Below are 25,832 nucleotides of genomic sequence, written 5' to 3'. Positions count from 1 at the left end.
TGAACCAAGAAAACGTAATTAATCTGTGGCCAAATGTTGAGCAGGGGGATAACTTTCAGTTCTAGTTTTTGGTCTGTTCTACTTCTCACATGATGATATTAATAAAATTTGATTTAAATCTAAATTCATCATAATTTCTGGAGAATTTAGAGTGGCTGAGCTCTTGATCTTGAATCTCCTTGCTTTAAATTGAAAAAGCCTTTAAGACTGAGATGAAGTTCCTGTAAAACACTCAATATACAGGAAACACACTAATTGCTAAACTAACCTTTTTGATGTAGCTGAATGCATTTGCAGAATTAACATGTATAGACAAGTTTTGAGAAAATAAGCATACATTTATTCTTATTTCTTTTAGAGTCTAAGAAAACAGTTTCTTTTTCTTTATAAGTTTACTTCATTTGAAGATACTGCCTTTCCTGGGTGAATACAAAGTCTGAAGAGTCCCCCAGACAGCAAAGTAGTCTCTAAGCCCATGCATCAACCTTTTGTTTTGTTTTATTTTATTATTTATTTATTTATTTTTTACATGGGCAGGCACTGGGAAACAAACCTGGGTCTCGGCATGGCAGGCAAGAACTCTGCCACTGAGCCACCATTGCTTGCACATTTTGTTTTATTTTTTTTTTCAAACAGTATATCAATTAGAGACTGAGTATTAGATCAGTAGGTGATAACTGCTTGGTTTAAATCTTCTCTGCTTCTACTGTGAACTTAACTTATGCCAAAAATCTAATTAAAAGGAATCATACCCTAAGAAAAAAATGAATCACTGAGGCATATCTAAACTATCAGAAATTAAATAACAGGCCTTTGGCATAACTGATTCAGATTCAGAACAGACCTCCAGAAGAAAATGGTGATGAGTCAGCTAAAGAGGGGAGAGTGAGCTGTAAGACCACTTTCCCCTGGAGATCTCTGCCTGCCTGCTAGGGTCTCAGCTTGGCTGGGTTCTCCTCTTGGCCACCCTTCTCTGTGAACTCATAGCTCATCTCCCTTCATGGAACCTCCAGAAGGGAGTCTTGGGCCCTTGGCAATCTTCCTTTTTTGCTCTGCTATTATGGTTTCCATTCATTTTCAAGATTTCAACAAAGACATTTATAGGATGCTCAAATATCTTGCTTCCAGCCTTGATTCCTCTCCCACAAATTTTAGTCCTACATTTCCAAAACTTTGTTGGACATCTATTGTCACTTAAATTCAAACATGTTCAGACTCAAACTCATCATATTAACTAATGGATTTTCATTCATTCACCTGTTCATAGGCACTGTGGTAGGAACTTGGCACAAGATGAGGACAAAGCACTCCTTGACTTTAAGGAGCTCAGAGTTTCATACCAAATTGGAGAATTAGTTTATCAGTCAAAAAGATCAAAGTAACCTAGTCCAATAACCTTGTTTTGTATACAAGTCAACCAAGGCTGAGTGGGACCAAGTGGCTTGCTAAAGGTCACATTTGCTGTTGGCAAAGCTAGGACTTAAACCCAAGATTCCTGACCTTCTCATTTCTATCAAATACATCATCATAATTCTCCTAGCTAACTAGTTCAGATCTGAGGAGACACATGATTCCTAATCATGTCTTACTCTCAACAGCCAGTCAATCAAAAAACTCTATAGCGTTGTCCTTTAGAATCTCATATCTGTCATTTCCTTTGTGTTCCAGCCATCACTGGGCTCTTACAGTCTTCATCATCCTCACACATCACCTTGAACTTGCCTTCAGAGCTGATGAGTCTCGCTGACCCTTCCTGCACTAGCACATTTCCCCTGCCTGACCTGCACCATCCACCTCACTCTCTGTCCACCAACCTCAAATTCTACCCTTAACATACCATTCTTCTGCTCAGAATCTTGCACTGAGTCTCTAATATCCTCAGCACCATTTAGCAGACAATGATCTACAGAGTAGATGCTCTAGGGGAAAGGGGTCTGTGGTCACAGGGAAATGCTGCTTGCACTCTTCAAACATTTAGAAATTTTAGAGAATCACCTTCCTTCTGACCCTTATTATTTTTCCAAACTTATTTGACCAAAAAACCTTTTTTTTTTTTTGCAAGGAGCACACATTACCAGCCTTTAGGCCGAGTATTTCCAGAAGCATACTGCAGAAGACAGTAGCCTGAAGGCTAAAGCAGAGTGGGTTAAGATGGCAGCCCAGATTTCCTCTACTCTTCTTAACCTTATTTCTTAATTTTTCCATGACCTTATTCTCCAGAAAAACTGGTATACTTATTGCTATTTAATATTCTATGGACCTAATATTTTCCCTTTTCTTTGTTTTCATAATTTCTCAAACTAAAAACACGCTCCACTCTTTCCCCTGCCTTCCACTTAATTAAATCTTACCCATACTCTAAGATTCAGCTTGGATCTATTCCTTCTATAAAGCCCTTCCCAACCCTCTCACCAGCAACTCCTATAGCATTTATTTACTTGTATCAGAAAACCAAAATCTGAATGGAGGAAAACACCCACAGTTCATATATGGGTTGAGAAACTAGTTACATAGCAAAAGTTTTCCATCAAATACCTTCAAAAGTAACTTACAAGGTAAGATTATATTATAGACAAGCACAAAAACTTTATTTACATAAAACTATCAGGATCTTTTAGTAGGAAAGAAAGGAAATTTAACACTGATAAATACTTCACAATAACTGACAGTGAGTTCTACTGTTTTGATGAGAAAGGCCTTAGGGAGACATTAGAAAAGTTTCATGTCTTCATTTTCATTTAAAAAATTGTCAAGAACCTGCTAATGAATACTATTATAGGAAGAAAATCTGAATAGTGTACATAAAGGACAAAATCATTATAGATTCCATAAATATTACCTTATTTTCCTACAGGAACCTAAGTAAATCACATTTAAAACTTCTTGGAATATAGCCCTTTTCTGTTTCTGGCACTTTTACCCACATAATATAAACAAAATTAGCCTCATTTATTTTAAATATCCTTGTATCACTATTTAAAGAAAATACTTTTCTTCCTAATGGCTAAAAAGACGCTTTGTGATAAGAATGTCCAATTCAGTTCCAATCTGAACTCTGAAAGCAATCATATTAAATGTCATATTTTAACACACATAAATCGCCATCATGACACTTTGAAAATAAACTAGGTTAGAGAAGAGATAAACTATGACAGGAAAAAAATCTAAGGTAACTCTAGACTTTCTATTTCTGAATTTTGAAATGCACAAAATCTCACCTGTGGGTCTCCCAACTCTTCCTAACTACCATGGTTGCAATTCTAGAGCCATCTACTCCCAGAAGGCAATGAGAGACAGGTGCATCAGTTACCATCCTAGATCTCCACTGCCAGCGAGAATAATCTTGGGCCATCTAAACTCGGGACTTTTCCATTATGACTAAGCCTGATTGCTCCTCCTTCCTCCAGCTCAGTGGACTAAGGCAGTGCATGCTTGAACCCAGGTATTTTCCTAGCTTTTTCAACATTTCTGAGTTTGACCTCTTTGACTTTTGTTACCTGTCCTGTCCTTCAGAAACTATGTGTTCATCTTGTGCTTAACCTCTCGTTGGTCTGACCCATCATATCTGAAGATACTTTTTCTCAGCCGAGCCCTTGACAGTCCTCTGAGGTGATAGAAGATTCAGCCTCAACCCCCAACTCCAATCCTATTTTCCTGCACAGACCCTTTACTTCAAGGAATCTAGTCCATTCACGGAACTTTGGGTGATTCAGGCCATGTACATCCCCTAAAAAGCTCCATCCTGTAAGGTCCAGTTCAAGGTTCTCATCTCAAGAAGCTGTCTCTAACTTCTTAGACTATGATAATCTCAGCCTTTGCACTACTGTACTTACTGTCTTCACTAATGTCTCACATAGTAGGTCCTATAACACATTATCACAGAGGATGTTCAGGTATTAAAGGACTGCATGGCCAAATAAGTTTGGGGAAAGCTCTCTCATAGAAATTACAATGCATGTTAACAGATTAAAGACTTTCAGAAATCTTACAGAGAAGAAACCCTTCAAACAATATTTAACTTGGTGTTCCTCAAATTTATGTAGCCATGGAACCCCTTTTCCATGCTATACCATTTAATAACAATTTGGAAGTACAGACATAAGAAAAATGAGTCTATACAATTCAGTGACACTTCACACAAGTGACCCTGCATTCTAGTTGTCCTGAGTCCATCTCTTCTCTCCAACCAGTTTTAAAGGTAACAACCCAGCAGTTCCAACTAGCTGTGGGCTTTCTCAATGTCCATCACTTTCCCTATTGTCACATCATTCTACGCCTGCTAAGTGAAGGATAAGCATAGAAGCTTGTGGTACAGTGTCTAGCACATAATAAATATAGAAAACATTAGCTACTTTTATTTTGAGGCAGTAGGGAAGAGTGTTTTGAGTTTGGTCTACAGAATTAGACAAAACCTGAACTAATTCTGGCTCAGCTCTCACTAGATAGACTGTGAAGTCAAAGACTATGTCTGTTTTGTTCACTAATGCTTGGTTACACACACAGTACCTGGTATAGAACATGAAGTCAGTAATTATTTATTGAGTGAATTAAAACCAAGAAGTTCCTAACCTGGGCAATTTTGGCAATGTCTAGAGATATTTTCAGTTTTCACAAGTAGCAGGTAATGGGTAGAGGCCAGGGGTGCTATGAAACATCCTGCAGCATATAGAAGAGTCCCCTACAAGAAAGAATTGTCTAGCTCTAAATATCAATAGTGCTGAGACTGAGACACTCCGTTCCTGAGTCAAGCTAATCAGGCATGATTTCTAACTACTGACACGAGCTTCTTGGTCTTGGGTAAGTTATAATATTTCTCTAAGACTTGGTTTCCTCATTTGTCAAATGGGGTACTAATCATGTATTGTAGAATTATAAGATTCTATCCATCCATCCATTCATCCATCCATCCATCCATCCATCCATCCATCCATCCATCTATCCAGCCATCAATGGGGTAATGCATATAAACACAGTGACTGGCACATATAAAGTTTTCTATAAGTGTGACCTATAGGCATTACTACCTTTAACCTGTACTCAATGTCTTTTAATGATTATGAGTTTCTTCAGATGAACTTTACTAGATCAATCCCAGAGTGAGTACTGTCATTGAAAATACACCCTGTACTCATGCTTAAGTTTACTGTGGGGTCACATTTTAATTTATGTGCTCACCAGGGGCTCGATAGTGAAAATGCTATTCAAGAAGAGCATGCTGTCTCCCCAAACCAGCCTTCGATGATTTGCAAAGGTGCGGGAGAGAATAGAAAGACGTTCTCGGAGTGAAGGATCAATAATGCACTCTTCAAGAAACTCATCAGTCTCATTCCTTTCCTCCTTGGTCAGATCATCACAGACCCTAAAGAAAACATAGGAGATTGAGATTCATTTCATTCTCCCAAGAAGAACTTTGTAAATGGGGCTTCTCCCCTGGCCCATCCTCCTAGAAATGTCCTCACCCAATACTCTGGGAAGGTCCCTCTTTGATCTGAGTCTGTAAAATACTAGCCAGGCATCTTTGTACATTAACCTCTCAGAGTCCGTTTCCTTTTCTTTAGTCACTTCCTTCAAGAAGTACTCCCTGGTTTATCTTTCCATTCAATGCCTATTTTCTTACTCCTGGGTCCTTACATATATTTAGTAAATATTTTTATTTTATGTAATTGTGTTTTCTGGGCTTCTTTTAAATTCTTAACATTTATCCTGCCTCTCACACTTCCAAGCATGATTTCATTTCTTTTAAACTTTTTTTTTTGTATGCTGTATGGCGGGGTCACATTTCATTATTTTTCCATGTGAGTATCCTGTTATTGCAGTGCCATTTTGTTGAATTTTTGTTTGTTTGTTTATTTGTCTTTTGGGAAGTGCATGGGCCAGGAATCGAATGCAGGTCTCCGGCATGGCAGGTGAGAATTCTACCACTGAACTACCCTTGCATTCCTTTAAACTTAGCTTTAACTCTTCTTTAGTTGTCAGTTTCCTAGAGAATAGAACCTGGAACCAGCAAGGACTAGGTTTGGATACTGATTCTATTTATTTGCTATCTGTCTGACATTGGAGGCTATCCCATTCCTCTAAGCATTGGAACTTTCACCTATAAAACAAAGATAATAAGTCTCTTCCATATGAAGGCTATTTGAGTATTAAATGTGATAAAGAATGCATTTGTTCCTGGGACATAGCAGGTGCTCAAAAATACCAGTTTCTCTCCGTGTCAACCAGAGGCAATCACCAACTGTAAAGCTTATAAAAGCTCAAACTGCCCCTATAGATGCTTCCTTTTCTTCCTCTCACTAGCACTTCATATCCACTGGGCTATGTGAGAAAAGCAGCTTTCTGCAACCCTCCATTCACTGCCTTTACAAAACTGTGTTCACATTACTCCTGGCATCAGTTACTTCACTTGAACTTTGCAGATGGAGTTTTATCTTCCCCCAGGACACATGACCATTTCCCCAGCATTTTACAGGTAATATCAGTGGTAAAAGACAAATTACTTAGGAATGTGAATGATAAGTGGAAGCTCAGGGTCACTGAATTCCTGTCCCAATCCCAACTACTTTTTAAGTGACTTCATGCAAACCAAATGCTCAACATCGTCAAATGACACTCTAATAACTTAAGTGCTCAGGGCCATTTGGTCACAGAGCAAAAGGAAGTGGAAGAAATAGATTCAGATTCAGGGCGTTTGGTATCTATGAAGAAAATATTTTGTGCTTCCTTTTTATTGCTAGGTAGGAAGCAGTGTACAAGGTAACCAGAGCAACAGTCCCTCTATACTGCTGGGTAGAGCATGGCAAATTAAAGACAGCTCAGTCGACAGAAGGAGAAGAAACCATTTCTTTCGTAATTTTGCTTGATACATATCTAAAAGACTTATAAATTGAATACTCTTTGAAAAAATAATTTCCACTTCTAGGAAAAAATCCTAAAGTAACAATCATGGATGTAAACAAAAACACAACTATAAAGATGTTCATCAAAATCCTGGCAATGTATTTAAAAATGGGAAATTTGATGTAAGCTAATGAGAGACTGGTTAAACAAACAATGGGAATCATAAACATAACATTTATTCGATACTTGCCAACCCCTTCAAATGCATCATGCAATATAATACTCATAACAACCATATGAGGTAATTTTAAGTATTATTATCATTCCCATTTTACAGACAATAACACTGAGGCTCAGAAAAATAAAGTAACTTGCTCTAGATCACATAACTAAAAGGTGGATTCTGGACTTCAAACTAGTTCTTTTGCAGTCTAAATCCCCTGATATTAGCCAATATATTATACTGCCTTCTATGATGAAGCTGTATCCATAGAGTATTAAGCAGCTATCAAAATGGTATTAGAGAATAATATTCAGTCGCATTTTAAGATGTTTGAAATATTTTAAAATATGAAAGCAGGTTACAAAACGTATAAGGCAGGTTGGGCAATGGTGGTGTAGTGGCAGAGTTCTTGCCTGCTGTGCCAGAGACCCGGGTTTGGTTCCCAGTGCCCGGCCATGTTAAAAAAAAAAGTATAAGACAATCACAACTTTGCAATAGAAAAGAAAGAAAACATATTTATTGGGGGAAAGGAACAGATTTAGATAATATTAAAATATTAATAGCTTTGTCTGGGTTGTAAGATTATAATTGATTTTTGTCTTCATCATTGTGCTGGTCTTTATTTTCTAAATTTTATTGACTATGTATTATGTTTGTAATTATAAAATCAAGTTATTTTTAAAATTAAATGTCAATCCATTCTCAGATTGAAGCAGTACAAAATTGTCCATGATTGCTTAACATGCAAACATTTGTATGAGCTCATGGATTCCCATCTCTGGGAAAATGCACAGATAAAATGCAGTTGTGCAACAGGTAGAAGCAATGAATTATATATCCATATAGCAACATGGATACATCTTGAAAGAGAGAGCCTAGTGAAAAAAAAGAGAAAACTGAAAACAACATACAATATCATATGTGTGTCCGCTTATTTAGAATAGGACCTCTCTGTTTTAAGCTTATTTACCTCTCTGTTTTAAGTTCTCTCTACACATTTATAATGCAGAGGCTGCTGACAGGAGGGGAAGGAAGAAGAGTCAAGTGTAAAATGAACAATTCCAGGGATGCCTGTGCTAGCCCTGCTCCAGTGATCAAGAGAGGACTTACCCTGTTAGCTAAAGATCTCACTGCTGCTTCTCAGGGATGGGCAAATGTCTGCCCAAGAATGAGCTTCTAACAAATGTTCCACTTTATTTGCCACTGACATGTGGCCTAGCTCACAACCTGAGAATTTCTGATGCTGAGGAGGAGGGGGCTATATACCCATAGCTAGAGCACTACCACCTGCAGTGGGGCACTCATCCATAAAAAAGAAGATTTTTGTAATGTACAAATATCTCTTCATTTTCCTTGCTTTTTGAGAAGATGGGCATTTCATGACCTATTACATCACAGACAAAATCCACACAGCTAATAATATGAAAGTTACAGATGCTCAAGGAACAAAAGATGGGTGAAAAAGAGCCTGGTCAAATAAGAGACTAAGCATAAATGGTGCCTATTTCCCCTCTTGCACTAGCATCTAGCACTCAGAGAGAGGGGAGAGGAGGAGAGGAAGGAACAGCACCTCCAATAGACTCTTAGATATACCAATCCAGTTTAGAGAAGCATGAGTTAATTGCTATGGGTCATCCAAAGTGAAGGTGAGGGTATTCTTATTTAGCCATTTTAAGTTATTTTTCAAATTTATTGTTTAAGGGAGGGACATGATCTAAGATGATTAAAAAAAAAAGACTTCCAAGCATGGCTATGAAATTGTTATCCTATATTGTCCCCTTTTTACAAAAAAAAAATTGCCAGAGGAAGAAAAGAAACAGCAAGAGATATGGTGAAAGGAAAGCAATGAGAGAGAAACAGAAGGAAAAGAGTAAAAGATAATATCAAAGAAATTGGGGTGTGGGTGTGGGGGAGATGAAGTGAGGATAACGAAAAAAAAAAAGCCCAATCCATGTGCAGTTGAAATTATACTAGCTATAGTTTGACAACTATGACAGCAACTGGTTTTAATTTTTCATGACTTTGTTGAAATTAACTTCCTCAAATACTTTTTGGATATTGACATGGCATCACTCACGTGTTACACACACAGTTAGTCACAAAGAACGTCTGAAATAAGTTGGCTTTCCTCTTGTGTACTTGTTCTCCCAAAAGGCTATGCTCACAAGATGGGCATGATATTCAAACACAACTTTTACTGCTATTCTTCTTTCTTCGTACATGCTCTCCTACTTTTTGTCCTTAAATATGCTTGGGCCATTCTGATTGCTGGTAAACACTGATGCTGTCTGAGGCTATCAGATGGGGAATCAGGACAAATCAGGCAGGCAATGGAGGAACGGTTTCCTCTTGTCTTTTAAAACCATTTGTATTTTTATACCATGAGGCAAAACGAAATTTTTAGGCAGGAAAGGCTTTTCTCTTCTCACTTTTTAAAGATGGCACAGTGGCAACACAGTGATTAAAGCTCATTGTCTGAATAACAGCTTCTGGTCCACTGTGTCCTGTCATTGTCACAGCTCCTTCTGATTCAGTTAGAGACAGCACACTGGGGGATTTCTACCTGGTTTCTATGGACTAACTAAAGAGCTTTTATTTTTATCACATACTAACTTTGTTTTAAACAAACCTTTGATGTGTCCTGGTACTAATCTTTAATGAAAATGGAAAGGCAAAAAATATATATATATCCTGAGAAAAATTCCAAATGAAAGCAGCGAAAGTGCCAATTCAAGGAGGTTAGGAGGATATAAAAATGAAAATGAAGTTTAAAAGAGGCAAGTATGGAATCAGTAAAAAGCAAAAGAGACGTTCAAAATTTAGCAGTAAGGAGATTTGCTAAAACAGTTTGGTTTTATATTTTATTAATTTTCTCCAATTCCTGTGACATATCACTTTAAAAAAGCAAAAGATCAAAGATAGCAATAAGAAATCATTATTGAAGTATATGCCTCACAGGAACTAAGCAATATTACTGAAACTGAAAATACAAAGGCTATAATATTTCAGCTCTTCTTTTTCCTCATTCTTCATATTTCCAGAAATATCTTCCAACTGAAAAATTCCACATTAATTCCCAAATTAGAAGCTCTTTAAGAAATCTGATCAAATGGATTAGTGGTTAAGAAAAGAAATATAAACACATAGTTTGGTTTTGGTAGTGAAGAATGAGTATATCTGGTCTTTAAAATACATGAGTTTAGCTACTGCTAAATTTTGACAAGGTTACGGTTAGCTGAGGAAGGGCAGCATTCTGTTTCACATATCTCAGCTCAAGCTCTGAGATGAGTGACTCCAAAGGAGTACTGCACACTGAAACCAAGTTGGGAAAATCTGACAGTTTGTGTTGGTTAAAACCTACTACAAAAGTGACTGCTTTTTCCTAAAATCTGAATTTTACATTCCCCAACATCACAGCTTATAGGTGGCTTTCATTACAAACCTGTGCTTTTCTCTGTCTTCCTCTTCCTGGGTAGCAAATATCTTCCACTGGAAGTGGGCAATGATGTTGCTGCGGTTGTGAATGGTTATAGTCCGCTGACTGGACAAAGAAATGTAGGTTTTCTCAATGATCAAGGAATTCTTGTCGAGCCTTATATTCAAGTCTATGGCAGCTCCATACAAAGAGATAAAAACTTTTTCACCTAGGAATAAACAAAGTACAAGCACACTTTAAGATTTGTCCTAGAATCATTCTAGGCTATTTTTTTCTCAAGTTGAAATTAGGGACTGTAAGACAATACTAGATATATAATTCTTTTTCCCCCATCAATCCAGAAAACAGACATGATCAGAAAACTTAGATATTAGGCTTGGTGCAATTACCACTTCCAGAAAATGCAAAAACTTACTACAGCTTTACTTTATTTATACTCTCTAACTAGCACAAAATTTATCTCTACATATATCATAAACTCACAATAAATTGTTTATTTTAAACAACTCATATTCTTCTATGTTTTCAAATAGTTATCCTTTCTGGTGCTCTTCTTTTCTTTTAACGTTCCATGCTTCCTTTTCTTCAGCCTGAAGAATTTCCTTTAGTAATTGTTTTTGTACAGATGTGAAATAGTGATAAATTCCCTTTTCTTTTTTTTTTTGGTCTGCAAATGTCTCATTTTTTCTTCATTTTGATGGATACTTTCAGCGAAATAAGATTCAAATTCACTTATTTTATTTTGTTCAGCACTTTAATAATGCCATTCTACTGTCTTCTAGCCTCCATAAGTTCAGCTGAAAAGTTGGCCACCAGTTTTATTAGCCTCCCTTTTAAGGCATTCTGTCTTTTTTCTATGGCTACTTTTTTTTGTTGTTGGTTTTATGATTTTCTCTTTTCTTTGTTTTTCAGAAATTTGAGTATAACATACCTAGGTATGGTTTTCTTTGTGTTTGTGCCATCAAAGGTTTGCTGAGCTTTCTGAATCTATGGATTAGTATCATCCATCATTTTTGGAAAATTCTCAGTCATTATCTCTTAAAACATTTTTTGTCCCATTCTTTTTTTCCTCTTTTCTGGGATTCTAATTGTATATATGTATATTGGCCTTTTAACTGTGTCCTATGTGGAACAAAGTTTACATTCTGTTCTGCTTTTCCAGTCTTTTTTGATTCTCCCTATGCTTTAGTTTGCATATTTTCTACCAATCTGCCTCTTTAGGGTCACCAATTCTGTCTTCTGACATATCCAGTCTGCTGTTAAAACCTATCCAATGATTTCTTAATTTCAGATATTGCATTTTTTCCGTATAACATTGTTATTAAAACCTGACAAAGATAAAACAAATATGCCAATCTATTGGCCAATTGTACTTCTGAATATCAATGTGAAAATCCTAACTAAAAAACTAATAGAATTCATCAGCACATTAAAAGAATGATACATGCTATTAAGTGTAGATTATTTCAAGAATGCAAGGATGGCTGAATATTAGGACATTTTTTAATACATCAGTATATCTGTAGTTGGTTGAATTTTAGGTGGGCCCTAAGTGCAATGACTGGTATCCTTATAAGAGAAAAGAGAAGGATAGTTGAACACAGAGAAACAAGGAAGAAGGCCACGTGAAGATGGTAGCAGAGACTGGAATTCCAGCAGCCAACAGAAATTAGAAATTCCTAGAACCAAGGAATTTCCAGAGCTACCAGAAGCTAGAAGAGGGAAGGAAAGATTCTCCCCTAGTGCCTTAGGAAAGAGCATAGTCCTGCCCATACTTTGATTTCAGATTTCTGGCCTCCAGAACTTTGAGATAATAAATTTCCATTGGTTTAAGACATCAATTTTATGATAATTTGTTGTGGCAGCTCTAAAAAACTAATGTAGATTTTGGGACTGTTACAAATATCTAAAAATGTAGCTATGGCTTTGGAATTGGGCAATGGGTAGAAGCTATAAGAATTTTGAGGCACATAATAGAAAAAGTCTGATTGTCTCAAAGTGTCTGTTGGTTGAAATATGGATGCTAAAGGTATTTCTGGTGAGGACTCGGAAGGAAATTTGAAACATGTTATTGGACACCGAAGGAAAGGTGATCATTGTTATAAAATGGTTGGAATTGTATTCTACTGTTGAATAGAAAACAGAAGTTGTAAACAATGAAATTTGATATTTAGCTGAAGAGATTGTCAGGTAAAGTGTTGATGGTGTGGCATGGTTTCTCTTCATTGCTTATAGTAAAATGCAAGCGGAAAGAGATAAATTTAGGAAGGAACTACAGTAATTTGATGTAGCAGAAACATGTACAATATCTAATTGAAAAAATTATACGATCTTCTTAGATACTGAAAAATACTGACAAAATCCAAAAACCATTTCTGTTAAAAAATACTCAATAAAATAGGAATTGATAGAATTAAAATATGTATAAAGTTTTAATAGTTAAAATAGTATGGTACCAATACATGAAGAGACAGAACAAAGGAATATAATAGAAAGTCAAAAAGAGAAGCCAAAAATATATTTGAATTTAGGATATTAAAAATGCAGTATCTCAAATCACTGGTGTAAAGAAGAACTTCATAAAAATGTGCTATTGTCTCGCCATACAGTAGACAAAAAAAAAAAAAAAGGTGGAATTGATACAATTTCGTAGCCATATGGAAAAAATTTATCTCTCACCTCCAAAAAGGATAAATGCAAAAGGAATAAAAATATAAATGTTCAAAATAAAATCATTAAAGTAGAACAATACACAGGAAAATTTCTTCATAATTTTGCAGAGGGAAAAGCTTTCTATGACTCAAAATCTAGACACCTCATTCATAAAATTGAAAAAAGAAATTCTGCATAGCACAAAACATCATAAGTAAAAACAAAAGAAAATATGGGGAAAATATTTGCCATTCACATCAAAGACAAAGGGATTACCTTCCCAAATATATAAGAGGCTCTTAAAAATCAGTAAGAAGAAAAGACCAAGAATCCAATAGAAGAATATGATAGGGACATAAGCATACAGGCTGAAAAACAGAGTCACAAAGAGCCCCTATATGTAAAAGGTGCTTACCCTCACTCAAAAGAGAAATGCAAACAAATACTTATGTATAAACAATTGTCCTCAATCAGAATTTTAAAAAACCCATAAATTTGAGAATATAGTTTATTGACAAGACTATGGGGAAACAGGCACTCTCACAGATTGCTATGGGAATGCAAACTTGTGCTGCTCCCTGCCAACCCTATGAAGTATATGTGGCAGCACAGATCAAATTATCTATCAAAATTACAAAATATATTTATACTTTGACTAACTTCTAGGAATCTATCCCATAAATGAGTCAAAAAGTATCAAGGGTATTCGTTACTAGCATTGTTTTTAATAAACTAGATTGGAAATAAGTTTTCATAAATAGAAATTTGGTTAAATAAGCTGTATTACACCTAAAATGGAAAACTACACAGGTGTGAAAAGAACATGTGATAAGACCTCCATGATACATGATTAAGTGGAAAAAGCAAGCTGAAGAATAATTTAAGTACTATGCTTTCTTTGTATAAGGGGAGAGGGAATAAGAATATGCATTTATGCTTGCATCTATTTATAAAGGGGGTGGAAGGATGGTGTGATGATGGCTCTTGGCAGAATTCTTGCCTGTCATGCTGGAGACCCAGGTTCAATTCCCGGTGCCTGCTCATGTTTAAAAAAAAAAAACGGGGTGGAGTGGGGTGACTAGCCCTCTCAATTTATACTTTGGTATAAATATTGCTTTGGTTTTTGAGCATATGAACACATTACCCATCCAAAGACTTTAATGTAAAAAAATGAATTATAGGGGTTTCAATAAGCATGTAACTCTGATAAATAGCACTAGTAGTCAGAGAAATACAAGGTGAAGTAAGATAGCATTTCATAATAATCAGATTAACAAAAATTCAAGAGTTTGACAACATCATATAAAAAATTAATCAAGGAAAAAGATCTAGTGGCATATTTTATACAAATATAGGCATTAGAGAGAGTAGTGCCATCTCTATGAGAAACCTTCCCAGAAATACTATGACAGAACCACCAGAATTATCTTTTTGAGAATGATCTAATGATTTTTTTCTGCATTTATCATCTGAAAATTACTAGATCCACAAAGTGAAAGAAGCAGTAACTCTTCTCTTGCCACCACAGCTGTTGAAGGAGTTGCCTGGTATTTCACACCCACTGAAATGTCATGAAGTCAACTTTAAAGAGAGTCTGCCCACCCCTAGCTATTTAGAATACTGATAGGATGGAAAGGGGTATTATGTCTGTGGGAATGGGTAAGGATGCCCTGCCTCAGCATTAGCAGTTTTGTGTCCTTGGAGTATCTGTTCCTGCTGTCTGGTTCCTTTTCAGTTTCCGGGACTGAATGCTGCAGTTATTATGGATGGGGTTAGCCTCAGTCATTTATTATGTCCCATTTTTTTGGAAGTTCTCATTACTTGTCAGTTTTGCTACTATCTGTCAAGCAAGATCAAATATGAACAAAACTAATTTCACCCAACAGAAATACATTTCATACCATATTTTGGTACTTTCAGATAACAGAGGACACTGAATAAAATATATGAGTGGAGTCATAGATTCCCTAGGGAATGAATAAGTTGATGGAAAGTGTGTTTATCATCCCTTGGTCTCAGCAGGATAAAACTACTCTAGTGAATTGTAAAAACAAACTTCTTTTGAGATGCTCTTTCTTTGAAAGTTTCAGGAAACTGAAATTAATTGGTTTGCCTGAGCTCAACCAGCACAACAGGGACAATGCCCTTAAAAGAATTCTTAATCTGCAGGGAAGGTTGTGAGGGGCTGTGGAAAGTTATGCCCATCTCAGAGAGTCCCAAAGACCTCCATTCAAGCTGTGGCTCTACCACTTTGGTGCCATTTAATGCCTCTGGGCCACAGGTGACTTTCTCCAAAATGAGGAGATTCAGACATGTCCTCCCAGGTCCCCTTAAAAACTAACAGCTAATTATTTGAGAACCTTCACTAGCTATGCAATATACAAAAGCCTCATTCCACTTCCCTAAATAATCCCTGACAATCAGTTTGTCATAAATTCTGTATTCCCTGTTCTAAGTTACAAAATATAAAAATGAAGGGGAAAAAATCAGATCAAGAAATGTTTCCATTACTGTTCTAGTTTGCTAGCTGCCAGAATGCAATATATCAGAAATGGAATGGCTTTTAAAAGGGGAATTTAATAAGTTGCTAGTATATAGTTCTAAGGCTAAGAAAATGTCCCAGTTAAAGCAAGTCTATAGAAATGTCCAATCTAAGGCATCCAGGGAAAGATACCTTGGTTCAAGAAGGCTGATGAAGTTCAGGGTTTCTCTCTCAAGTGAGAAGGCTCATGGTGAACACAGTCAGGCCTTCTCTGTCATCTGGAAAGGCACATGGTGAACACGGCATCATCTCCTAACTTTCTCTCCTGGCTTCCTGTTTCATGAAGCTCCCCAGGAGGCATTTTCCTTCTTCATCTCCAAAGGTCACTGAAAGGTGGACTCTGCTTCATGGTGCTACAGCATTCTTTGCTCTCTCCACATCTCTTTCATTCTCCAAAATGTTTCCTCTTTTTATAGGACTCCAGAAACTTACCAAGACCCACCCATATGGGTGGAGACATATCATCACCTAATCCAAACAATCACTCATGATTTAGTCACATCTCCTGGGAGATGATCTGATTATAGTTTCAAACATACAGTATTGAATAGGGATTATTCTGCCCATTAAAACATGGCTTTTCTAGGGGACATACATCCTTTCAAACTAGCACAATTACCTTTAAAGCCCGTTAAAACATATGACTCTTTTACAATAACAATATTTTGCTAGATTTTCTAATTAAAATGGCACACATTTATAATTAATTATAATAATCACACAATAGAAACAAAGTTCATAAACTTCAGTTTGCATAGGTATATTCAGATAGATATCATTTAACAGTTTCAATTACAAATGATATCACACTCATTTACTACATTATACTTTGGTATTCTTTTATTGGCCTTTCATTCTTTAGGGCTTTAGAAAATTTACTATAGTAAACTATATAAATGACTATAAATCTGCACCGTGAAGTACCAATATTATGGTTATGGATATATTTAACAGCAATACATCATCACAACTTGGGGGACAAAAAGCCTACTTGCCAACTTTTTACTTCTGAATTGAAATATCTCCTCTTCAGTAAAGGGCATAATACTGTTTAAAAATGCTGAATAAGTGCATCAGCTCTATTTCCTGATTATGTCAGTGGTTAATGTCACCTCTAAGGTGACATCAATCTCACCAGGCATTGAACAAAACCCTGCTACTCCTACTTCTAATGCTCATTTGAGTACCTAAAGACTTAACAAGAAACTTGTTTTAAAGCCTATTTTCCTTGAACCCTTATGTAAAGGTTCTCAATACGTAATTGAAAAAATGTAAAACAAGCAATTAACCATTTGTTTTTCTCTCGGCCAAATAGTATTTTCCCTCCTCAGTTTTATCAAAATGGTAGAACCAGTTTTCTGGTTGTTCTGTATTTGTTTTGCTTTGTTTTTTGCTTTATTTTGTTGTTATGAATGTAGCCGAAAGTAATGATATTCTCATCTCTTCTGGAGGTATTCAGTCATGAAAGGTATCAAGTTACTTCAGTTCTGTTTCACTTTTGAACCATAATAAAATTGCAACCAAATCATTGCTGGAATAAAATCAATTGCCTCAACAAACCTGATTTCATTACCTGAAGGAACCTACAAGAAGAAAGAGGGAGGGAAAGAGGAAGGGAGGAAGAATTCTGGTCCAGGAAATGTTATTGAGTAAAATACTGGCTATTGGTGACATTTTACACTTAGTTTCTTTAATTGTTGGTGCACTGGTTCAAAAGCTGGTTCTCAGAAAAACCAAAGAACTCTCCTAGCTGCATTTAATCAAGAATATCTGTAGTGCAGGACCAGCAACCTAAAGACAAACACACTGTTAGGAACATGACTGATTACTTCCTGCTGATGAGTAACAACGCTCCTCCTTTGGGAACATTGTTTTGGGAAGTTTGAAAAAAAAGATTTTCATCAATAGCCCATATTAAATTTCTCTCCTCAAATCAATTATTTCAAACAGCTGCAGAAAGTTCAATCAAAGGCTTATTTAGTGAAATGAGAAGTCAATGATCATGGCTGCTTGGAAAAGCTCTATAATTAGTTGTTAGGCCATCATTACTGTTTTCCGCTAATGGAAGGTTACAGGCTCTGGCCATTGATAACCCACAATAAATCTGAAAGCTTATTCTTATCAGTAGTTCATGTAAGGCATCTTCAGAAAATTTCATTTGTGCACCACAAGTGCCTCATAGAAACCAATTTTTCCATACTTGATTAAATTTTAATACCAAATATTCACTGTAGTTCAAACTACCTTTCCATTAGCACAGGACCATAAATGTAAATACGGGTATCATTCTAAATGCTTATATAAAAGTAAACTCCAAATCAAGGGCCACTGGGAGAAAGCAGCTGTGTTCCATAGTCAGCAGATTAAGGGAGTAAAAATGCATATTGTGTATTATGAAAGATCAGGGTCATGAACTGCTATGTGAAAAGAGCACTGCACAGGAGTTAAGAGGCTGAATCTTGGTTCTATCTGTGCTTTGACATAATGTGACCTTGGACAAGCCAATTAATTTCTTAGAACTTTAGTCTGTCATCTGTACAATCTAATCTAGGCACTGAATTAGATGATCACTGACGTCTTCTCTCAAGTTTTTAGTCTACTGATCTTTGAACACTCTAAACAAGTTGGTCTCAAAAGATTTTTTAACCTTTTATTTTGAAGCATTTGCAAACTTAAAAGACAGCTTCAAAAATAACACAAACCCCATACAGATAACTCCAACATACCCTTACCACCACCACACCCCAGATACCCAGATCCACCAATTTTAACATTTTGCCACATTTGCTATATCATTCTAGCTAGCTATCCATCTATTTATTTACCTATCTGTCAGCCAATCCATTTTTTTGAATGCTCGAAAGCAGGTTGTATACATTTTGTTTCTTGAACACTTACATGCCAGTTTGAAGGGATTTTTCTGCCTTAGAAAAGCAATGCTTTAATCCTAATCAATCTTGGAGCAACCATTTCCTTTAATCCCTATTTAGTACTATAGGGTGGAAACTTGATTAGGTTATCTCCATGGAGATGTGACTCACCCAATTATGGGTATTAACTTTTGAACAGAGGGAGATGTGACTCCACCCATTCCAGGTGGGTCTTGATTATTTTATTGGAATCCTTTAAAAGAGGAAACATTTTTGGAGAAAGCTTGAGAATCACAAGAGCAGCAGAGACATGAGAACTACAGAGATCACCAGCCAGCAACCTTTGCAGATGAAGGAGAACGCCCCTGGGGGGATTCATGAAACAAGAGGCCTGGAGAAGAAGCTAGAAGATGATGCCATGTTCACCATGTGCCTTTCCAGCAGAGAGGAAAACCCTGAACGTCATCGGCCTTTCTTTAGTGAAGGTAACCTCTTGTTGGTGCCTTAATTTGGACATTTTTATTAGACCTGCTTTAATGGAGACATTTTCTCAGCCTTAGAACTGTAAACTAGCAACTTATTAGATACCCCTTTTTAAAAGCCATTCTGTTTCAGGTATATTGCATTCTGGCAGCTAGCAAACTAGAACAACTTACTACTGCCATGTATATTTCCTAAGAATAAGAATATTTATCTATATAGCCACCTTAAGTGCAGTTATCAATTTCAAGAAATTTAACATGATATAAAGTTTATACTGTGTATTCCAATTTTTTCCTATGCCCCAGTTATGTCCCTGAGCCTTTTATCCTCCCTTGCTAGATCCCATTCAGGGTCAAATGTAATACTTTCAATTTTCACATCTCTTTAGTTACTCTTTTTTTGTTAATTGTCAGAATATATATACAACATAAACATTTCCATCTTAACCACTCCCAAGCATGCCATTCAATGGACAATAATTCACAATATTACATTACCCTAAACATCTTCCACTACTAAAACTTTCCCATCTCCCCAAACAGAGACCCTATTCCCGTTGTGTATTAATTCCCCATTTTCCCCTGCCCCCAGCCCTCTGCCCCTAGCAACATGTAATCTAATTTCTGTCTCTATGGGCTTGCAAATTCTCTGATACTTTCTTTATAGTTAACATGGGGCTTTCATTTAACATCCTAAATCTATAACATCTTATTTGCTTTGATCCCAACATGACATCAGTAGTATAAATAACTATGTTCCTATATCTCTCATCTCCCCATGTTTATGTAGTTCTTATCATAAATTATATGTTTCTACATTTTGAGCCCCAAATTACTGATTTCTCATTACATTTTATGCATTTGCCTTTTAGATTGTATAGGGAGTAAAAAGTGGAGTTACAAACCAAAAATACAATAGCACTGACATTTATATTTGCCCATATTGTTACTCTCAATGTAGACCTTTATTTCTTTATACAGCTTCCATCCATGTTTATTGTCCTTTCCAGTCAACCTGGAGAACTCTCTTTAGTATCTCTTGTAGGGCTGGGCTAGTGATGACAAACTCCCTCAGCTTTTGTTTATCTGGGAATGTCTTAATCTTGCCTTTATTTTTGAAAGACAAGTTTTGCTGGATATAGAATTCTTATTGGGCATTTTTTTGCTTTCATCAGTTTACACGTCATCCCTCTGCCTTCATGCCTTCCTCGTTTCCAATGAGAAATTGGCATTTAATCATACTGAGACTCCCTTGTATTTGACATGTTGCTACTCTCTTGCAGCTTTCAGAATTTTCTATTTTGGCATTTTTCAGTTTGGCTATAATATGCCAGGCATGGGTCTATTTGAGTTTATCCTGTTTGAAGTTCATTGAACATCTTGGATGTGTATATTCATGTTTTTTTTAAATTTGGTTAAGTTTTAAGTCATTATTTCTTTGAATATTTTCTCTGCTCCTTTCTCTCTTTCATCTCCTTCTGGGACTCCCACAATGAATATATTGGTACTTTTAATGGTTTCCACACATTCCTCAGACTCTGTTCACTTTACTTCATTCTTTCTTCTTTCTGCTCCTCAGACTGGATGATTTCAATTGTCTTCAAGTTCTCTGATTCTTTCTTTTGCCAGTTCCAATCTTCTGTCGAATCCCTCTAGGAAATTTTAAATTTCTGTTACTGTGGTCTTCATTTCAGCTCTGGTTGGTTCCTTTTCAGAATTTCCATCTCTCTACTGGTATTCTCTTTGTGTTCATCTATCGTTTGCCTGATTTCCTACAGTTCTTTGTCCATGTTTTTCTTTAGCTCTTTGGGCATGTTTAGGACCATTTAAAAAAATCTTTGCCTGTTACTTCCCAGGTCTGGTGCTCCTTGCTGTTGGTTTCTAATGATTTACCCTTCTCTTTTGTCTGGGCTATCACAGGTTTCGTACCCTTTTGTTGAAACCTGGACATTTTGAAATTTTAATGCTTTACTTCTGGAATTGAGACTCTGAAATATCTTATCTGTTCCTTAAACTTTTATACAGTTAGTGTTATGACAGAGCTTTCTTTGAATGCCAAGAGCTAACCAAGGGGTAAAAAGAGAAGGGAAAAACGAAAACACCTTTACCAATCTTTACAGATTGACCTATGCAAATGCTTTGCTTCAGAATTTATCTATATAATTAATTTAGGGACTAGCTCAAGGCTAAGGCATAAGGGCCTCCCTGGTTCTTTCTGCACACGCATCTTGTCTTGGGTATGCACAGATAGCCCTGGGAATTCTCCCATTTAGCTGGCTTTGAATGTCTTCTTTCCCTAGGTCCATTTCTTTATGGTCTCAGGCACTACAATGAATTTCCTACAGGCAACAATCCCTTGCCTCAGATAGCATGACTTGACTGCTTTCCCAGAGCAGTTTGTAGGAGAGCTTAGTAAGCTGCCTTCTACACTCGGGACATTTTCTGGAACAGTGAGTCCCTTAGGTCACCACCAGACAGATGGGTCAGACATACAAGCCCCCACAATATGACGAGGGTTATCCTGCTTCTTCTGGAGCTGAGTGAGTGGGCCAGTTCCACTGAGAGGCCAGCCAGGGCACCATGAAATCCTATCATGTTTAAATAGCCTCCCCATTGATTTGATGCTCACCTGTAATTGCAGTCCTTTAACTGTTATCTGCAGCTTTGAGAAAGAAGTTTCTGTAAGTTCTTTCTGGCCTGCTCGTTGTTCAAAACTTCTGGAGGTGGGGGTAGAACCCTGAAGCATCTCATTCCACCATCTTGATTAGGATGGGGCTCATAAGTTTTGATCCAAACCTAATCATATACTTTTTTAACATTATACCTCAACATATGTAGACTTGTTTACTTGTAAATTATACCCATGTGTTAGAGTACTAATATATTAAATGTATACCCAAAATATTATAAATGATGAAATAAAGGTAAAATAAACAACATTTTAAAAATAATTTATTTGCTATATTTACCAATAATAATTATTTTATTACAAGCAAAGTATTGGCTATACTTCATTCTTATTTTAAACTCTTGGTTTAAACCTTATGATATTCTAAGACCACATTTTTTTCTGTACTTAATTTGGGGGAGTGAATAAATGAAAATAAAACCTCAAAAAGATATAGAAATCCATGTAGACTGAGTGTACCAACGTTCATTGTTTTTTGTTCTATCCACCAATAATACTAAGGACACAAAGGTTGTTGAAATAACAATTTCAGTGAAGCAATAATTCAATGAAGCAATTTTCTCTTGATGGTAACAAATTCTAAAACACTTGAATGAAGTGTTAATAAAAATGCAATGTATTAAAACACATGGGATGCAGATAAATCCAGGTTTAGAGGAAAATTTATTGGACTAAATATATTTATTAGAAAAGAAGATTGAAAATCAATAATCTAAGGATCCATCCAAAGATTTACACAAAGTACAACAAATTAAGCCTAAAGAAGGTAGAAGGGATGAAATAAAAATAAATCAAGGAAATGGAGAAAAAATGAACAATAGAGAAAAGTTAAAAATGGTTCTCTGAATAGCCTAATAAAACTGATAAAGACCTAATAAAGCAGGTCAAGAAAAAAAGAGAAAAGACACAAATTACCAAAATGAATAATCAAAGAGGAGTTATCACAACAGATCCTATAGACATTAAAAGGTTTATGAATGGTTATTATGGATAATTTAAGGCCACAAATTAAAATTTTTAGATTAAATGGGAAAATTCCTTCAAAAATCAGTTTACAAAAAATGAAACATGAAGAAATAGAAAGAACTTAGCAGAATTACCAAAGCAACTAAATAATTAGTCCCTCTTTCCCCCTAAAGAGCATTAGGCCAAGATGGATTGAAAATATAGTGAACTCTTCAATAATTTAAGGGAAAAATAACATGACTCTTTTCTTTAAGGAAAAAAAGAACTTTCCCAGGCAATAAAAAAAAGAGAGAATAATTCTCAACTTGTGTTTGGAAACAAAGTCATTTGGTTAGGCCAAAATCTGAAAGGACATTACATGAAAAATAAATTATAGACCAATCTTTTTTGTGAATTTGGATGCCAAAATCTCAAATGAAATATTTGAAAATGTAATCCAGTGATTTATTAAAATGTTGAATTCAGAAATATAGCATGGGTTTAACACTCAAAAATCAGTCACATATTAGCAGAATAAAGATGAAAAACTATATAATCATTTCAACAAATGCAGGAAGTATTTGATAAAATTCAACACCCATTCAAGATTAAAAGTTTTGGCAATCTAAGGGTAAAATGAAATATTCTTAATCTGATAGAGAGTATCCTTTAAAAATGTATGCCAAACATTATATTAAATAATGAAATACTGAAAACTTCCCCTCTGAGATTGAGAACAAGAGAAGGATGTTCACTATTATCACTTTTGAACATTGTACTTCAGGCCTAGCTGGTGCAAGAAAGAAAAAGAAATAAATAACATAAGGATGGGGAAGAATAAAAGTAGTATTATTATAACTTGATTGTTTATATAGAAAATCCAAAATCAACTATGGCTAAGCTGTTTGAGTTAACAAGGGCTTATTGTCTATGGATACAAGGTCAGCATACAAAATTTAATTGTATTTCAATATGCTGAGAACAATTTAGAAAATAATATTAGAAAAGAATACTACTATAACTATGAAATAAAAAATGGTTAAATCTGTACTTCATCAAAATCAAAATTTTCTGCTCAGGAAAAAACACCATCAAAAAATAAAAAAGCAATCCATTGACTGTGATAATTATTTCTGAAAGACTTGTATCCAGAATATACATATAGAACTACAAGTCAATAAGAAAATGACAACTCAATAAAGACTGGGAAAACATTTGAACACACATTTCAAAAAGGAAGATAAATAAAAATGGTTAGTAAGCACATGAAAAGGTGCCAAACATTATTTGTCATTAAGGAAATGCAAATCAAAACCAAAATGAGATACCACAAAACTTCTACTAAATTACTAAAATTAAAAAGACTAAAAGGAGCCAAGAGTTGATGAGGATGTGAAGTGATTGGAACACACATACATTGCTGGTGGGAATGTAATATATTTAATCTCTTCAGAAAACTGTTTGGAAGTTTCTTATAAAGTTAAACATATAACTATCTGTGACCAACAATTCTACTCCTATATTATATATTTACCCAAGAGAAATAAAAAAGCATATACATATTACACAAAAATTTCCACATACATATAAACATATACACAAAAATGTCCAGGACCTCTACCCAGAAAACGACTGCTAAGAGAAATTAAAGGAAGCCTAAATAGGTAGAGGAATAAACCACATCTATAATATGATATAGAGAAAAGATTAAAAGTATTGGGAAATTGTGAGTGCATATATAAACAATGCTAAGACAATGTGGGGGAAAAAAAGACATAAATCAGATTAACTTTTAAGCAGAAAATAAAATTATAGGCTGAAACAATTAAAATACTTCATAAAAAATTTAAAAACATTTTTGAAGCCATCACTAACCTAATAGGAAAATAAGGACACCAAAGTAAAGTGAAGCATATTGGGAAATAATCTAATACCAAGCTGCCATTTCTTCTGATGGCTTTTGATAAATTTTCAATTCCACTTTAAAGACTGCATTGTGTGTCTAGAAAGGAGATGAAGTCCAAGACCTTCCTAAACTGGGATCTAATTGGAGAGATTCAAGTGAAATTGGGGTCCTCAAAGGGCCATATTTGGACTATAATTATGAAAAAGAAATAAAATATGCCATATTTTTAAAAAGAGGACAGCAAAGAGATATACCTGTCTTGACACTTGGGCTAGGTGGAGGGGTAGAAGAAGAAATATCCCTCCAATAATTTATAACCACAAGCTAGTCTGGATACAGGTTTTTGATCCAAAATCACATGATCTGTGTAGTTCAAAAAGTAAATTTTAAAATGGTTCCAGTTTGGTAGTACCCAATGTGCCTTAGGGAAGCAAGTGCAAATTCTCTCTGGTTAAAAAAAAAATTCAACCTGATTTTGAATAATGCTTACAGATAAAATTCCAATAAAATGATGCAGCTCACAGTTGAAAATTACAAAACACAAAAGGACACAGAACACCGTGATTGAAACCTAGCAGAAACAATAAACAACAAATCAGTCAATCAAGCAGTCATTATGTGGTCTTAACATACTGGAATATCAGATACAGAATATAAATAACCATGTTTAATATGTTTAAGATATTAAAAATATACTTGAAAAATAAAACGGAACAGAGCAATCAGATTTGAAAAGAGCCAAATAGAACTTCCAGAAATGAAAATACTTATAGTAATTGAAAGATTAAAGCTCAGCAGATGATACCTCACTGAAGAGGGAATTACAGAATGGGATAATAGATAAGAAATTATCCAGAAGTAATCTACAGAGGCAAAAAAAAAAAAGGAAAATATAAAGTAGAGGTTAAAATGAATAAACAAGTAATAGAATAATAGAATAACTCCAACTAAAATTCCTGAACAAGATAATAGAATGGAGAAGAGTCAGTAATTCATATGGGAAAAAGATGAAACATGATCCCTACCATCACAAAAATTAAATCACAGACAGATCATTAGTCTAAATATAGATACTAAAAACTAAGTAAACACAGGAGAATAGCTTTGTGATCTTGTAGAAGGCAAAGATTTCTTAGCAAGGAAACAAAAAGTATTAATCTTAAAAGAAAAATATCGTTAAATTAGATTTTAGCAGAATAAAAATTTCTGTTCTTCAAAAAAGAAAAGGCAAGCTACAAACTGGGAAAAAT

At 35.4% G+C, this 25,832-nt stretch overlaps 1 protein-coding gene across 10 annotated transcripts in view; it reads right to left on the bottom strand.

The window, feature by feature from the left end:
• Window positions 1-25,832, bottom strand: part of HYDIN (HYDIN axonemal central pair apparatus protein) — a 511,177-nt gene that overhangs the window by 321,563 nt on the left and 163,782 nt on the right. For all 10 annotated transcript variants that reach the window (XM_077132967.1, XM_077132969.1, XM_077132970.1 and 7 more), the window contains 2 exons: window positions 10,503-10,704; window positions 5,176-5,359 (listed from right to left, as the gene is read on the bottom strand). In XM_077132967.1, the coding sequence (XP_076989082.1) occupies window positions 5,176-5,359; window positions 10,503-10,704 (386 nt within the window). The remainder of the gene's footprint in view (window positions 1-5,175; window positions 5,360-10,502; window positions 10,705-25,832) is intronic.

Source organism: Tamandua tetradactyla, chromosome 16, assembly GCF_023851605.1.
Source record: "Tamandua tetradactyla isolate mTamTet1 chromosome 16, mTamTet1.pri, whole genome shotgun sequence".
Classification (NCBI taxonomy): Eukaryota; Metazoa; Chordata; class Mammalia; order Pilosa; family Myrmecophagidae; genus Tamandua; species Tamandua tetradactyla.
Note: the sequence above shows the minus strand (reverse complement) of the source record. Positions and strands in the feature narration are given on the sequence as shown.